We start from the raw sequence: 17,813 nt of genomic DNA, 5'->3' as shown, positions 1-17,813 counted from the left end.
AGTTGAGACACAAGCGAAAGGGACACGGTGAAAAAGCCCTTAGAATGAAAGTAATGATCAAATGCTAACAAAATCTTAATACTGCCCATTAACTCATTGCCTGCTAGGGCCAACATTAGACATCAGAAATAATATGCAATAGTGTTTAAAATAAAAGCAGGAGAATATGACTAACCAGATAAAAAATAGCAGTGTGGCATTCAATCAGTGAGATCTTCAATTTTCTCGTGTGAATAAGGTGGACCCTATTTTAGAATGAATCCGGCACCTGTTGAAAATTGATTTCTCCCTTAAAGTCAGAAGATTCAACACATTGTTCAGTATAGCCACGTACTTTGATTAAAAACAAATACTGGGGAGGGTAAATCTTATAGAAAGTTACAAAAAAAGTATGCCATAAAATAGCAAAACCAGAGACACAAGGCATAAAACGGAAGACAACGACCGGCTTGCAACAATGTAAGTACTATGAGAGATAAAATCCGCCAGTCTGAAGCTAATCTATTTAGAAGAAACCCCTGCAAGGTACCTCTCTTAAAAAAGACGTGCAAAAGGGGCTACAATTTGCCAAAGAACACATGACCTGGCATAAAGAGAAATAGATGAACATTTTGTCGACTGATGAACAAATAAAGCTTTCTTTTTGGGTCCAAATGACTCCCAAACTCTGAACTCAAACCATAGTATAATGCTATGGCATATAGTATAAAGAAAGTGAAGTATGGGGGCACTAGTATCTTAGTATGGGCATGTTTCTCCTATTATAGTGTTGGTTCTATTTATCACATACCAGGCTTTGTGGATTGCTATTCATATGTGAAAATACTCAGAGGCCATGTTGCCTTACGCTGAAGATGATACACCCTTAAAATGGGTGTATCAACAACACAATGACCACAAATGCACTAGTAAACAGGCACAATCTTGATTGTAAACCATGTCATTGAGTGACCAGCCCAATTCCCAGACCTTAATCCAATGGAGAACTTGGTGATCCCAAAGCAGCAGGGAGTGCTCTAAGGTAAATGACCCATAAGTACCCTAAAATTAACACAAAAGTGACCTACAATTAACAATTAATCAATTAATCATATATATACATATACTACATATACATATATAACAACCAATCTACTTTGACCGAGAGGCTTTGCAGCCACATTTTGATTAAATGCATTTATAAAATAAAATGTTTAAAACAATTATTTCTCTCCAACAAAAAAATGCTGTATTTCATTTCATAAAAAATTGAGATTTAAACTATTTTTGCCCCATAAATCCAAAGGTATGGAAAAGTCTTCTATTTGCATTTCCATTGTCCAAAAAGATTGAAATGTAAGCAAAACAGCTGCTCCCTTCCTTTTTGCTAGAAATAGGATTACTATAGTCCCAATGTTTATGTAGCAGACTCAGACCGACTGCACAGTGGAGAAGTCAAGCACACCACTTGATGGCTGACTACAAAGCCCTTTAAAAGTGATTCAGCAGGCAAAGATACACATCATTTTGTTTACAATTCCACAACTCGTCAGAGAATTACTCGTGTTGTATTCCTGAGACAGCGATGTAATGGCTGTTGCTGGGGATGTCCTATCAATGATTCAATGCACCACAAAGCTGATGGTCGGGGGACCGACAGCAAGATTTTTCTGGCACAATGTTCAGGGAGAACCTTTAGATATATAATTCACGGACTTGGGGGTTGTGAACGCCATGGATTCTCTATCCTGCTATTCAGCGGTGTAAAGAGTAATCAGGGATGAGTATAGGAATAATAAATGGTGTGTACAAAAAAAGAAGTGTACTATTTACACTACAAAGATAGCATGCTTTATATAGCTCCCATCCCAAAAACACATTACATCATTGAGTATTGTTGCCACAGTCATCATTATCAGTGTATTCTTACCAGGAAAGTTCATAGGCAATATTTAGCGGGTCCTAATCAAAATACACTTTCAGATTCCAATTTTTATGAGCGACTCTGGATTTAATGGGAAACCTATGCATGTGCCAACATCATTCAATCATTGGACAAACCGACTACAAGCATTTGCGGAACATTTAGCGAATCGGAGGCCATTGATGCGACGTCCATTGTACGTTGATATTGGCCAAAATATCTAGAAGACTTTCCATCTCCTCAAAACTCCAAACCAGACTCATGTCAGCCAACATACTGCGGACCAAACACGATTTCCCATAATGCCTGTGGCTAATGACCCTGTTACACGCAAATGGATGTGTGATTTCAGCTTTGGTGCAAAACCTGGTGCGGTTGATTGCACTACCAAGTGAACTGAGACCAGCACAGATGCAAAATCACAGATTAGTTTTTTGGTCTGCACCAGAATTTGTTGATTTGTATTTACACCAGCCCAAAAGATTCAGACTACAGACTTTTAACGTTTGGTGCAGACCAAATAAGCCAGGTGAGAATACCCCCCAATGTCAAGACCAAGACTTTTGAGAATCTATTCTAATATATTCATCTTCACGTAGAGTCCACAGCAAGTATTTTCAGTAGAAAATCGAACAATATCCCCCCTAAATGGCCCTTGTGCTGTAAATCATTTCCTTTCTGCATAGACGGACAAAAATAACTTCTGGTCCCTTGCCAGTACCATCATCAAATATCATATTACATTATAAAATCACACTACCATAAAACGTAGCCTGCACACTAGAAATGGATGTGTGTGATATATTGTTCTCCTCCTACATTTTTCCCCTCTAGGCTTGGAGGTGTAATGTATATTTCCCGACCAAATATTCAATCAAAAAGCGGGCCTGCACAAAATGAAATGCCATTTATACCCTCCATTTTTCCCGCTAACATATACGTACTTGTGTGCTTATTTAATCAACGATTTGTGCCAACAAATCCACCGAATGGTGAAAGATGGCAGATGAAAGACAAAGTCTGATTGTGGAGGAAGTGCCATGGAGAGCTTTTGTCTTATCTTCGAGAGTTGACATTATCCCGATGGATCAGGCTTTTACCGTGCATGGATTACTGTCACAAGACAAGCAGCGTCACCCCACCCCCAATGATTCAGGAATGTATCAGGATAGGAATCTTTACATATGCTCCTCAAAGGTTAGCTTGCTCTTTAAATCAAAAAGTCACCACGGAAACAATAAACCTCGAAATATCAAGAAGATTTCTTCTAGCAGTGGACGTCAACTGCTCGTCCATGGTTAGCTCATTAGTCGCCATTGATGGCGACAGATGTTTGCTCCATCTCGTCTAGAAGGGCTTGCAGCGAATGATGGCTCCAAGATAATCCAATGAGTTGGATGTCTATGATGTCAAAGGCACTCATCTCATCTGATTTTCTGACCCGTTTTATCCCCACTAAGGTCACAGGGGGTGCTATCCCAGCTGACTTCAGGCCAGAGATGGAGGACACCCTGAATTGGTGGATAGCCATTCACAGGGCACAAAGAGACAAACAACCATTCACATTATTACCAGGGGGAGTGTCCAATCAGCCTACCATGCATGTATTTGGAAAAGTATTTGGAAATGTAGGAGAAAACCACAGTACCCAAAGAAAACCTATGCAGGCCCGGGGAGAACATGTAAAATCCACACAGGTGGACTGACCTGGACTTGAACCCAGGTCTCCCACCCACATTCATATAAAAAACCCTACATTTTTAATTATGTGACTGATGGTGCCTATGATTTAGCAGCTGTACATCATGCAATCGTTTCATCTTGAATCATTACTGTTAAGGAATTGCAAAAAGCGACGAAATGTGAATTTTGGAAGTGGGTATAATAATTTATCTCTTTGATTGGGTTCAAAGCAGGTATAAAACCATAAAAGATGAAGAGGATTTTGCCGTAGCAACAGGGTTTCACTGGCAATTAGTACTGAGACTACTAAGAAAGTGACCTTCAATTCATCTCCCCGCCATGCAGGGCACCATGGCACGCTTCCCGTCATCAGGGGTGGCAGCAGGCACCAGATTACGCTGAATCAATCAGACAGTCGCGGCCTCCGCAATCCACACATTCCTTGAGCAGGCTCGTCACATAGCCAGATGCTCGCTGCGAAATCGCCAATTGCGTTCCACGTGCTGCGCCGAGACTGACGTCAGTGGCTTCCAGTACGGTTTGCGTAAAAAGTGCTTCTATTTGCGGCTCGCATAATGGGACGTCGTCTTAGTTTCGGGTCTAAAGTTTGAGAATACAAGTCTTTCTTTTGTGGACTACACAGATTTCCTTTTTTGGAAAATCTTCATTTTCTATGAGTGATTATCCAAAATCACTAGATTGCACAAAAATGTCGTCATGTTTGTCCTTGCTCAAGCACCCTTGGGCAAGATACTGAACTGTATGTTGCTCATCAGTAGGTTAACGCTTTGATTGACTTGAAAATAGAAAAGTGCTTTACGCATTCAAGACTGTTCACCATTTAAAAAAGAATGACAATGACTTTTTTATTTATATTCAGTAGGTGAGTCAAAGTCCTTCCAATTTTTCCAAATAGGCCAACATTTGTTCATGCCCTTCTGCAAGTCAAGTGAATTAGATGTCAAATGTTATCAATGGGACGAAAGGATAAGGTTTCCAGTTTAATTAAATGAAATTGATGTCCGTCAGGGCCAGGCAATATGTTAATTTTGGGTCATTTTATTGTTGAAATTCTTGTTAACTTCAGGGTACTTATGGGTCACTTACTATTAATTTTACCTCACATTCTTGGGTCACTATCTGTAAAAAAAATCCTGCTGAAATTAGTGAATTTCCCGCTAACTTTTTGTTCATTCACCACTTTCTGTTGATTTTGGGGACCATTTCTTGTTGATTTCTGGTCACTTGTTAGTTAGGTGTTATTTTTAGTTTCTTCTATCCAAAATGAATAAAAAAGATGTTAAATAAAACAAATTGTTTTTTTTTTAATGTAGTTATTGAGTATGTTTTTTTTTCTTGCATTGAATTTAGTTGTGTGGGAATAGTAGTCTTCATTAACTGATAGAGTAAGCATCTCACCCCACTAGGTTGCTGATTTAATACGGGGGATCTGGCGGTCTCTGATCATATTTAATAACATGTAATTCTCTGTGCTCCCACCGCAGCTGTACGCTCCACTTCTCCTCCCTCTGCTACAAGCAAGTGGCCTCTCCGGTGTGTGCACACGAATGAATGAATAAGTCAACGACTTCATGACTAACTGAATTATTGAGAGAAGATTTGTGCTTAACAAGCAGGCAAGTCTGTAGACCATTCCTAAAAAGCTTTTTTTTTTTTTATAGGTACACACATGTGCATCAGAAATAGCATAAAGTAACACTGAAAGCAAAACATGGTACATCTCCCCATTTAATGTTCACACTGCCTTATAAAACAATAAATAAAACATCTGCTTTTTTTTCCAGAACATTTGGCCCAACGTGTTTTAACTGGTTTAAACAGAATGCCAGTGAATGCTCATGTTTTAGTGTCATTGACGGGAATAAATCCAAAATTATAGATTTTTTTTCTTCTAAATCTGACATTTGGCAGTATTAAAAAAAAATTAGACATCTTTGTAAGCAAAACACTGGTGTTTTAGTTTTATATTGTCAGAACACAACTTTTGTTGACATTTTTAGTGACTTTGCAAGGAAAATTTTAATTAAAAGACATTTTTGTTGAAAGAAATTTAATTCAACTTTAAAGGTGAAGAAAAAAAAAAAGATTATGATTGTTCAAAACTACTTCCTGGTCATATTTGATTAAAAAACCTAGCTATTTTGTCATAAACTGAATTTTTTATAACATTCTTTTGGTTTAAATGAAAAATTGAAAATCTTCCTTGAATTGAAATCTTCATAAAATAGCAACAGCAAAAATGTACTTTAAAATTCAAATTTTTTGATGAATTTCAGGAAGAAATGATCATTCACCGGCATCCAGTTTCTTGATTTCTTTTCATACAAACTTTAGAACCAGTCAGAATAAATGGGGGTGGCATAGCAGTAATGTGAAATTTTAGCCCGGCGTGTACTTTTACAACCTACAGCATGTTCTGACCATTAAAACCACAGGGGTCCTAGTGCACAGGACATCACCTCTACTGTCCAAATGGGACACGCCATCAATTATTCATGCCCCCTGATGTACACATTCCACATTTCTCTTTCTGTACATTAATATTTTAATCTAGAGCCGGAACACTGAGGCCGTCAGTGTACTTCACACAACTCTTCGCAAAATCCCAGCCTGCTTTTGTCACTTCCCGGTAGTACTATTTGTCTAGAAGACATACTGCGATTTGTAGTAGATCGACTCAATGTGTACATACAAGAAGACTCCAGGTCTAAAGTTATATTTACTCTGTGGGAAAAGAGAGAATACGATTCCCGAGGCGGGACCTCTTGAAGTTCGAATTGAATAATTTAGCTGTAAAGCTTATTTTTAGGGTCATTGCCAAGGTTAAGGGCAGCCGTTCCAACTGCAAGAGGTATCGGTACACAAAAAGGAATTAGGTTTCTCATTTGTATGGGAAGGCTTAGTGCGACGCCAATCAACTGCTGCAGTGTCAGATGTGACCAAGAGAGATAATCGAAGCACTCAAAAGGTGCCACTGGAAGCACTCCTGTCTCATTTTTAGATCACCTAAGAAACAATTGTTGGGAATGCTCTCTAAGAAAGAGACCAAGATTCTAACGCATTAACGATCACAGTGAAATCTCGTTACTATGCTACTCTGGCTATTATGCCACTTTTGCTCGGTCCTGACAAAATTCAATACCAAATAAATTTACTATACAACTCCCTAATCTCGCTACTATGCCACGAATGTGTGTTGTATTTGCGAATTCATTTATTTTTTTAAATTTAGCCCACAATGTCAGCTCAGAAACGCAAGGGAAAACAACTTTATGCTGCAAGAGAAGAAAATAATCAACGGTGCGAAGAAGGAGTCGAATCAGTCCAAGCTAGCCAAGGAGAAAAGCAAGAAATAGTGCGTCAAATATAAGATAACGACTGTGAAGGGCATTCACAGCAAGGAGGATACAATTATTGTCAGCTACTTATTCTAATCAGACCAGTTAAAAAAAGTTAAAAACATCATACCTAATCTGCAAAGCAGTCCAAAGTCAGAACTAAATTCTTAATTGTGTGGACTGACCTAGTGGTGTTAAGCGTAGGTCAAGTGTAAAAGTAGCTTTATAAATTAAACATTGCTCACTTTCTGTCATAGAGTACATTTTGTTCCTCTTTTTCCTTTTTGTGATCCCATTGAGTGAAATCAATTTGGACTGAGCTGATGGATAACATGAGAAAATAAAGAAGTTTTTCTTTTACAATAAAAACCTTCGTTAATATGCCAGTCTCGCTACGATTCCACTTCTGCTCGATCCCGACGGGTGGCATAGTTATGAAATTTGACCGTATGTACATTTTCAGACTTTTCAGACCTATCTTTGGCTTTTTTTGTCAAAACATACACAGTGAATTACAATAGTTCTATATGAATACATGATTTTCCAGATCCAGTTAAGTGGGCCTTACATCTCTTAAAGAATTATGCCTATCCATACTTGGCCTATCACGATAAATCGACTAATCAACAACTATATGATTATGAAATTAGATGACAACTATTATGACACCTGATGAAAACTTTACGATTGTTGACATCGGAATTCTCTAAATACTCTATCTCCCTCACTTAACCATTTGGATCCTAGTACTGCTGAAAAATGTTCAATCCATAACATGTCGACTAACGTATTGACGGTGATAGGTGAGATTATCCTATATTTAAAATAGACAAAGAGTAAATAGTCTCTTTCTACAAAATAATATGCTAATTAATTTTAGTTTAAAAATATCAGCATTCAATTAAACTGGAAAAAATAGCAAATGCCCCAAAAAAAGAATGAGAAAAATACAGTAAACAAATTCCTGTAACACAAACAGCATGTGATTTATGAATGAGGATTAGCCGAGTAATTGCAAAAATAGCCGCTATTTGTTCGTTCGTTTAAATCCACATAAAGTAAAACTGACAGATTTATCCAACTACCTTCCACCAACATACATTACCAAGTGGTATTTTGGTACCATACTGGAGGCCTAATATCGATCTTTTCTCGTAATCCCGCCCTAACCACTTTATAATCTTGATTCCCCATCTAAACGAGAAATTTGGACAGTTGTGTTCTCGTTTTTTTGTCTTATTACAGAAAGCCAAGTCAATAAAACGACCAATGAACTCACTCATAAAGCTTTAAACAGACACAGCCCTATTTTTCTTCCCAAGTCTAATTCCTCTCAGAATCACAGCAAAATGGCAACGTATGGATCAGAGGTGACTATAAACTCAGCTCCAGATCACACTATTGGAATTCTTTGCAACTGGTCGACACAGCTACTTTAAAAGTCACCTCACTGACACAGACTTCCTCGGGGCCTGGAAATGAAGGTCACACAGCCCTCTTGATAGCACCCCATTGTGATTCCAGATGAACCATTTCTCACAAAAAAAGTAGATAGTCTGAGACTATAATGCGCTGATGTGATTTACATATCTGGCCCATTCAATTATTCGTCTTTACATCATGCTGACATGCTGGTGGCAGAATAGAAGTGACCTGCATGGCACCTGGAAGGCAATTTGCATAGCAAGTAAGGCACAGCTATTGAACTTAAGGCTAGAGATCCAAATTTGGATTGCCATATTATTTTGTGTGGGCCGCTAAAGTACATTGAATTCATTTTCTTTTTCCGATATCAGTAATTACACTCAACTCATTCACTGCCATTGACAATAGTGGACACCAAATCTATTTTAACGTGATGGATGTTATGATTGTTATTAAATTTTGATTGCTCACATTTGAACGCCGATGATGGTGACAGTCAACCAATTCATGTGGCTAGAAGGGCTAGCAGCAATTGAACCAGAGTCATTGGTATCTAAGGCGATAATGGTTAAGAGATTTTTGATTCTAATCATATTTAATTAAAATTAAAGCATGTTTAAAGTAAACCAAGGCAACTGATTGTGGAGGTGTTCAATCGTCAGACAGGCAGATTACCGCTTAGTGGTATGATTGTGAGTGTGAATTGTTTTCTATCTGTGTGTACCCTTGCGTTATGACGTTTCGTCCTTGTAACCTTGCAGTTTCGTCAAGTCTAATTTGTGCGCATATAAGCCGTACCCTCGATTCAGTCATCAGTTTTTGAGCGACAAATACGATGTACCGTATTTTCACGACTATAAGGTGCACTTATAAGTCTTACATTTTCTCCAAAATAGACGGGGCACCTTATAATCTAGTGCGCCTTATATATGGAAAAAAATAAAATGTGCCATTCATTGAGGGTGCGCCTTATAGTGTGATGCGCCTTATAATGTGGTGCGCCTTATATATGGAAAATACGGTATTTAGCTTCTACGGTCAAGTTTGAAATAGAATAAGGCTGGAAAACAACAAAATCTGTACTGACACTGATAAATGCAAAAAAATATATTGAATAAACAATAGTACTTCAACCAACAGAGGTCTCCACGCAGAATAAAACCAAAAATCCTAAAAATAAAACGTACTGTATTTTCACGACTATAAGGCGCACTTAAGTCTTAGATTTTTCTCCAAAATAGACAGGGCGCCTTCTAATCCAGTGCGCCTTATATATGGACAAAATTAAAATGTGCCATTCATTGAGGGTGCGCCTTATAATCCAGTGCGACTTATATATGGGAAAATGTCATTCATTGAGGGTGCGCCTTATAGTCGTGAAAATACGGTATATGGGAGAAAATACAGTAAATATGTTGTTGTTTACTTTATATTAAATAAAAAAATCTATAAATTATTCACTGTTGCATGCATCTGAAGAAGTGGCCATAGATTTATGCTGTCACAGTCATAACCATGAATGCAAAACGGCCCACGGCAAAACTTTGACACTTCTGAATTAAGGGATAACAAGAGAGTCCGCGGATTATCGGTTCCAGATAAGACCCGATATCTTTCTACTGGACTTTCCAGCTGTTATCTATAGCGTCGTCATTGTTTGGACAGTACTTTGGACCCATTATCCTGGCATTCAGAACATTCTAAAACACAATCTTGTTTGTCTCTTTAAACTCAGCTCTCATTACTCCAAGGCCCGCCTCCCTCCTCTTTCTACTTTATCGATTGGCCCCGAGTCAGTGAGCTGTGCTCGGAGCTTGCGACGGAAAGGGCAGCGGGATCAATTTACACAAAATTCCACACATTTGCTAGGCCTGTCAGTCTAGGATAATTTGTCTGCAAGATAGCCTCGCTGAATACACGGATGTATTTTGCTTTGTAATTGGTGCCGATCAATGTCAAGCGGCGACGCCGGAAAAGAAGTCCAAGGTTTTATTCATTAATTTGCAAGCAAGGCTGTTTGTTTGCATATCTTGCCACGGGACATTACTCAAATGTGCATATTTGTGATGATTTTTGGTCATTAAAAATAAATTGCCTCATTAAGAACATATAGGTGAAGATCATATTTTGGATCATGTAGGACACAGATGTTAAAGTGGCGGCCCGGGGGCCAAATCTGGCCCGCCTCATCATTTTATGCGGCCAGAGAAAGTAAATCATGAGGCGACTTTCTGTTATAGGATCAAATTCAAATGAAGAGTATAAATGTATATTAAATGTCCTGATTTTTCTCCCTTTCAAATCAATAATTGTAATTTTTTATCATTCCTTTCCTGTGTTTTTAGTTCCAAAATCATTTCAAAAAGTATTTTAATATTGATAGTCACTTCTTTTTTAAGCTATTTGGAAAAAATGTAAAACTGTTTTTAAAAAAAAGAAATTTAAAAAAGATAACATCGCTGTTTTCCTTTTTTAAGACAAAATATACCAACTAACATTTTTGACATGACTGAAAAAAACATTTTCTATCAACTTGTTGCCTGCTATTTACAAGAATAGACATCCAAATAATGCCGTGAAGGCTAATTTTTCAGTGCCACTGGCAGAGCTAGATGTCCAAAATGTTCCCTGGGGGGGTTCTTGACCTTGTCAAAAAGGATTGGACATACAGCGCAATAAATGAGATCCTATATTGCCCTATAAAGGGTTAATCATGCAAGTTGGCAGGACATGTCAAAAAAATATATTAGCTGAGGTAACATGTCAAAAGGCATTGTATTTTTGTATTTTTTTTTTTTGGCATATGGTGCCTCCTCCACACAATCCGGCAGTATGAATAATTCCTCTTACATTGTCTGAACTTATTACACCTTGCAGATACTGATATAATCCCCTATTAGATAATGGAGCTTCAACTTTCAAGTAAGCAGCGTGAGACACACTTTTGGAGGCTTAGATTGCTTTGTAAGTACAAAGTCAGCAGCTCGCTAAGTAATAGAAGTAAAAGGCTTGGCTTAAACTTCCTTCGTAACCAAGTCTGATGCAATAAAAAGTTGGGCCCAAGTGCCTTGGTAAGATCTTTTCAAATTTTGAGTTTTATTTTATGACTCCTTAGTCCCACTTTATTTTAAATGTGGTTTGTAATTTGCACTTTTGCCTTTTTTGTTTATAATAATACATTTTATTTGTAGAGCCCTTTTTTATGACACTCAATTCGTTTTCTGTGTATTTGTCCTTAGGTTTTTTTTTTTTGGTGCTTGGGGGAGTAAGTAGTAAAATTATTAACGATGAGTAAGTGACACTTTAAATTTAAATTGGAAAATATGTACCGGAAATTTGCCACTTTAAATTGTTTATGTCTGGCTTCAATTTAAAATGTTTGATTCACCATAAAAATATATTTGTCTATAGTCTGCTATGGAACTTTATATGAGGAACTGCAAATGCTCAAGACAAACATTATAAATAAATATAAGGCTTCCTAATATTCATGCAAACTAAAGAAAGTCAAAGTCTTACAATCTTTTTATCAAGTTTATTTTGTGAACTTAATTAAATTGCATGAATTGCAGTTACATTACATGATCATGTTTTTGAGCCTTAATAAGTTACGTTTTTCTAAGTAAAGTTGAGTACTTAGCATAAGCAAAATAAGGGAAATAAATACTGTCTCTATTTCAATTTTTAATTCACTAAAAAAAAGGCTAAATATTATTTTTTAAATTTTTTTATTCACTTCATTTTTTGTATTTTTTTATTGTGGTATTTATTTGCCTCTTTAAAAAAATGCTCTTTTTTTAAATCAGCAATAAATATTCCTTGTAGTTAATGAAAGAACAAGCAATACATCTTACTCTAAATTAATGCATTTTTGTACTTTAGCGGGCCACACAGAGTACACTGGCGGGTGGGATCTGGCCCCCGGGCCATGAGTTTGACACCAGTGGTCTACAGTGAAGTTGCATCCCAACAAACTACCCAAGCTGGAAGCAATCCCCTAAAGGACGTATTGTTCTAGCAATTCATAGGCACCGTGTCAATTTTTAATCTGAAAAATGAGCAGGAAGCTGAATTATTATCTTTTGTTTTTAATCCCCTACACACACTCTACTGGTTCCAAGACTTTGTGCCAAACTTTCTGTATCGTCCGAGAGAAATAAACAAGTAAATAAATCAAGGTCTTTCACATCAGGCTTGTGTTCTATTTTTATTTTTTACATTCATATTTTTTTCCTCCCCCAACCTAGTGGACTGCAAAAGCCAAATATCTAGCAGACTTCTCTTGGTGGCACAACCATTCAGATTCAAATATAATTTTTCTGCCATGGCCTTTAGTGACTGCACTAAATCCAATCAGTGATTAGGTAGAACTCTGCCTGACTGACCAAAGGATTACTGAGGTTAACAGTGCCATTATCAAACTGATTTTCTCTGAATTTGCTACCACTGACAGTGTTTGACAAAGCTTACAATAATAGGCAGTTTCCTATTAGTTAGGTAGTCAATGAGTATTCAAACTACTACTAATATTTTAGACAAAACATCACATTTTCCTCTCTGTGTCACAATGATTGTCCATGCTGTGGTATCAAAAAAGGTAAAAGAAAATAATAATGGTAAATTAGTACTGCTTGACATAAAAAAAGGTTCAACAATGACTAATTCTAATCTGCACCCAACCTTAGAGACACACTGTGATAAGTGCATTCATACCGAGTAGTCAAATAAAAAAGGCAGGTAGGTCAAACTGAGGCTGATAAACCCAGAGAGAGAAAACAGATCAAATAATTATAGTCATGATCCTGTCTGCAATAAAAGGGAAGGAAGGCGCCTGCCTTTGCAAAGTGCTAAATATGCAATCTCTGCAGCCCCCTCACTTTGAAATCTTCGTTCCCCCCACTCAAGCGTTTTCATCACCAACTTCATGCATCTGCTATCACTCTCGTTTCTTCTCCCTCCCCACTTTTCACTATTCCACTTACATTTTCACGACTATAAGGCGCACTTAAAAGTCTCAAATTTTCTCCAAAATAGACAGTGCGCCTTATAATCCAGTGCGCCTTATATATATGGAAAAAAAACAGAAAACCAAAAACGAAAAACCACCACTGTCGGATATAAAAAAACACAAACACCTCAACTGAAACAATACTGTTAAATATGCAGATGCCATCTTAGTTTCCAAAATATCCATCATATAGCTCCTCCCCCACTGCAAGATTTTATACAAAAAAATCCAAAACATCAACAATGGCCGGCTCTAGAGGTGACTGTGTAGTGAGTACAATTACCGTATTTTCACGACTATAAGGCACACTTAAGTCTTAAATTTTCTCCAAAATAGACAGTGTGCCTTATAGTACAGTGCGCATTATACATATGTGGAAAAAATGTCATTCATTGACGGTGCGCCTTATAATGTGGTGCGCCTTATAGTCGTGAAAATACGGTACTCCAAAAGAGGATAGGCCAACCTGGATTCATCTAAATCCGCCGATTTCACCTTTCACCCCACAAGCCGTCACTGGTTATCGGTATCTACGATAAAAAAAAAAAAGCTGGCCTTGCTTCCGACAAAATCACTTCTATGGCTCGCCCGGGAAGAAAGAAATCTCACCGAAGTGAGATGTTTATCGGATTAATGCACGAGTGAAAGATAAAGACTGGAGAGGTGAAAACCCAGAGGATATCCCGGGATATCAATTTGAGGTAATGAATACAATTAATCATAATCTTCCAAGTATCCACTTCCCAGGAGGTTAATAAAAGTAATGATTGACATTCTCAACATGAGTCATATTTAATCCACTTCACTTGTGTGATTATTGGAAGTATTCCATCATATGACAAGAATTTGAAAGGACAAAGAACACTCAACTTGTGCTTCACAAAGAAATGAATACGATTCGTAGAATCAAAAAGAAAGAAAAAATGAATTTTCTGATAAGCCCAGTATTTCCAGGAAAATGCCATTGTAAGCAATGGCACTCATTTTATCAATGAAAGTACCTCAAATTGCCCCGCTCTACCTAGTGACATCATTAAAACTTATTTCACCATGGGAATAAAGTATAATGGTTCCTAAAGTGTGTTACGAGCACTAGGACAGCTCCCCACAATTGAAATAAATGTTTTTTTAGTCAACTCGATGCATTTTTCAAGCACATGTCAGCTATACTAGAAAACTAGAAAAAAACACATTTAAAAGTGCTTTTCCAAATAGGAAAAACATCTGATGGGTATCATTGAAATTCACAATAACAGGTGTTGGACTTACTTGTAGTACCATGGATAGTTTGACGTAATAACCGCTGTAAAATATTTAAAAAATTCATTGATATAGAGAATTAACTCCTGCAGGTCTGGTGGAACTATTGCACTGAAATGCTACAAAACATTTGTTGAAAGACTCAACAAATGTTGACATCATCTCACTTTAAAGCAGTGTAGAAACCATTTATAATCATTTAACCTTGTTTGATTAACATAGTTTTACACGTCACTCAGTACTTGAATAGCTTGCACAAAAAGGGACTAAAAATGGAAATTAGCCTTTGGCTATAATCTGACATATTTACATGTATATGTTTATTAATATGTATTGTCCCTTTGTTGGATGAATCAAACATTCAGACAAACATTGGTTTGTATTATATTGAATGTAATGGCAGTGTGTAGAAGTACTGTAACTATAAAGACTGTGCCTAATTTGTAGTTTGGAAATTTACCCTGAGATTTGAGTCTTTCAATGTAAATGGTTATAGCTTAAGTCACAAAATGGCTTCACTCATAAGTGGTCTTCACAAAAAGTATAGATGTGAAAGAAGGTTTCTCCCTCTAAAAATAGTCAAACCATACATTTGCTAGACTTCTGATGAAGCAGGATATTTTTGTACAAAAATATCCAGTTAAGTGTGTTTGCCCGCCCCCATCTTTCAACATGATTCTTTCTAAAATGCACATAAGAAAGCTTTTGTCATCCCCCTTTAAAGACAGATTGTCAGAAGAAAGTAGGTTAAAATAAAAAAGGACTTACGGGTTCTGAAGCGATGGTGTGGTCGTGTCGCCGGTGCTTTTCCCTGACGCCCGTGAGTCCATCGAGAAGTGGGCTTCACTGGGGGCGCTGCTGGCATAGAGGTGGTAGTCTGGACCTTTGTGGTGAGCCTCATCGTGACGGTGGTAGTGCCAGAGGTCGTAGATGGAGTCTTGGCATGGCGTCCTCCGACAACGCCACTTCCCTTCCTCACCGTACCTCGTGGGGTCATTTCCTTGGTGAGTCGCGGCCCGCGGGTGGTGGAGGCGTTGACCGCCGTGCCGCCCACCCGGGTGTGAAGATGCGGGGCTCGGTTTCCTTCGCCGCCGCTTTCGGAAGAGCGATTCGCCGTGGCCCCCAATCGAGTTCTCGGCGCCGGGGCCGTCCCATCGGCGGCTAGTGGCGTTGTAGTGGAAACGGCGGCAGTGGTGGAGGCGGCGGTAGAAATGTCCGGCCCTTTTGGCATGGCGCTCGGTTTAGAGAGAAATATAGGGTCCTGTCCCATACTCCCTTTGGGATCCACCAAGTCTGTGGGGACATAGTCCTGGACAGACCCCACCACAATCCATTTAAGCAGCATGAGACTGAGTCCAAGGCCTACGAAGCCCATTACCAAGGGTACAGCGCAGAGCCAGTTCTGTTGGCGAGGCCAGACGGCGCAAGGGCCGCAACGGAGGGGGCCAGGGGCTCTGGGGGACGCCTGCTCGGCCCCCGGTTCCTCTAGCGTCATGGCCGCCAGAGTGCTCGCACCAGAGTGCTCACTCATCCTGATGTCCGTCTCTCGGGGAGCTTTTGGAGGTCAAACAGGGTGTCCGAATAAGGAGGGGCGTTTAGAAGGAACGGATGGCGGGGAAACAAAGCGGCACATCTTACATACACGTCAAATATACATTTATATCCACGCACATGCATGCACACTCCTTTTAACACTACTCTAACACATGGGACACTTACACACAGTCATGAAACAAGTAATTAAACACCAGCACAGCACTTGCATGCAGACACGAGCGGCGTCACGCTCCCTCTGGCGGAGGAGGGCGCCAACACATACGCACACATATGCACAAGGAACACACACAGGTTAAGCACAGGTGAGAAGGATGGATGAAAGAAAGGGAGGGTAAAAAAAAAGAGGAAAACAGACGTCACGGACACAAAAGCGATGAAAAATCCCAAGATGTTTCAAAACTAAAAAAACGTAGGTTATTGATCCGTTAGTGAAGATCGCAGCTGTAATTCCAAGTGCTTGCTGTGGTCCATTTCCATTTTTAGGGGTGCTTGACAAGAAGACAAAAGTGGCGTTCCCTTGTCGCATCCGAGTTCAAGTCGGCGTCCCCCTCGTTTTTTCCCCTTAATCCGTTACGAAGGTGAAGTCTCCTTATACGAAGCCGTCGGTGCTGATGCGACTGAATCGGCAGGTGCACTTTTTGCTTTTCCGGGGTGAGTGTTCCCAAGGGGGGGGCGGCTGACCTACCGCCCGCCAGCCCGTAGCTCGCCGCTTTCCCCGTCCGAGTAGATCTGCTCCCGGCAACCGGGGGGAAGGAATCGGTCGACACCTTTACGACCGTTTCACATCCGCCGCATTCCCACAGTGGCGCAAGCAGCAGAATGAGATACGAAGATGAGAAGGAGGGGTTGAGGGGAAAAAAATGATGCGGCGGCAGCGGCGGAGGAGCGCCGGCGGTTGTTCCTGGAGACTTCTAAAGGAGAGGGAGGGTGGACAGCTGTCTCAGCCCATGGCCCGTGTCCCCGCGCATTCCAGCCGCCGTCCTCGACACTTGCAAAGTGACTCCCGGTTGTCCCATTTCCATGACCGGAAAAGCTGGGGGAAAAAAAAGAAGACGACGGAGCGCGTTAGTGGGCTAAGCTCTGCAGCAGATGCAGATGGGAGGTGGAAAGACGGAAGGGAGGGAGGCGTGTGCGCACACACACTCTCTCCCGCTGCATGGAGAGGAGAGGCACAGACACACCCCAGGGAGGGGAGGGATGGATGGAGGGATACAGGGATGGAGCGGAGGAGGGAGGCGCCAGAATTCCACCAAGCAAATAAACCCAATAGCGGCACCACAGTGTGGGGATGCTTTGAGTCCTACTTCCACTTGAGACACATTTTTTTTTTTGGCTTATCTCTTAAACAGGGGTTATGAGGACACCTTCATTCATCCATAACTCATTCAAATCTAACCCAGGTACAAAGGAAATGTTATCTAGCCTGTAATACTCTGTAACTGAGCACTCCGATTTCCTTCCATATTCCAATATCATGCATGATAGGCTGGTTGAAGAGTCTAAATTGCAGTTGAGTTTGCATGTTCTACCTGGGCTTGTGTGGGTTTTCTCTGGGTACTCCAGTTTCATCCCACATTCCAAAAACATGGATGGTAGGCTGGTTGAACACACTAAATTG

General features: G+C 39.6%; 1 protein-coding gene across 1 annotated transcript in view; it reads right to left on the bottom strand.

The window, feature by feature from the left end:
* The window catches only part of nrg3b (neuregulin 3b), a 175,170-nt gene extending 157,807 nt beyond the window's left edge, over positions 1–17,363 (bottom strand). The window contains exon 1 of the mRNA XM_077739184.1: positions 15,407–17,363. Within this exon, the coding sequence (XP_077595310.1) occupies positions 15,407–16,169 (763 nt within the window). The 5' untranslated portion in view covers positions 16,170–17,363. The remainder of the gene's footprint in view (positions 1–15,406) is intronic.
* Positions 17,364–17,813: the final 450 nt, after the last annotated feature.

Source organism: Stigmatopora nigra, chromosome 18, assembly GCF_051989575.1.
Source record: "Stigmatopora nigra isolate UIUO_SnigA chromosome 18, RoL_Snig_1.1, whole genome shotgun sequence".
NCBI classification, from domain to species: Eukaryota; Metazoa; Chordata; class Actinopteri; order Syngnathiformes; family Syngnathidae; genus Stigmatopora; species Stigmatopora nigra.
Note: the sequence above shows the minus strand (reverse complement) of the source record. Positions and strands in the feature narration are given on the sequence as shown.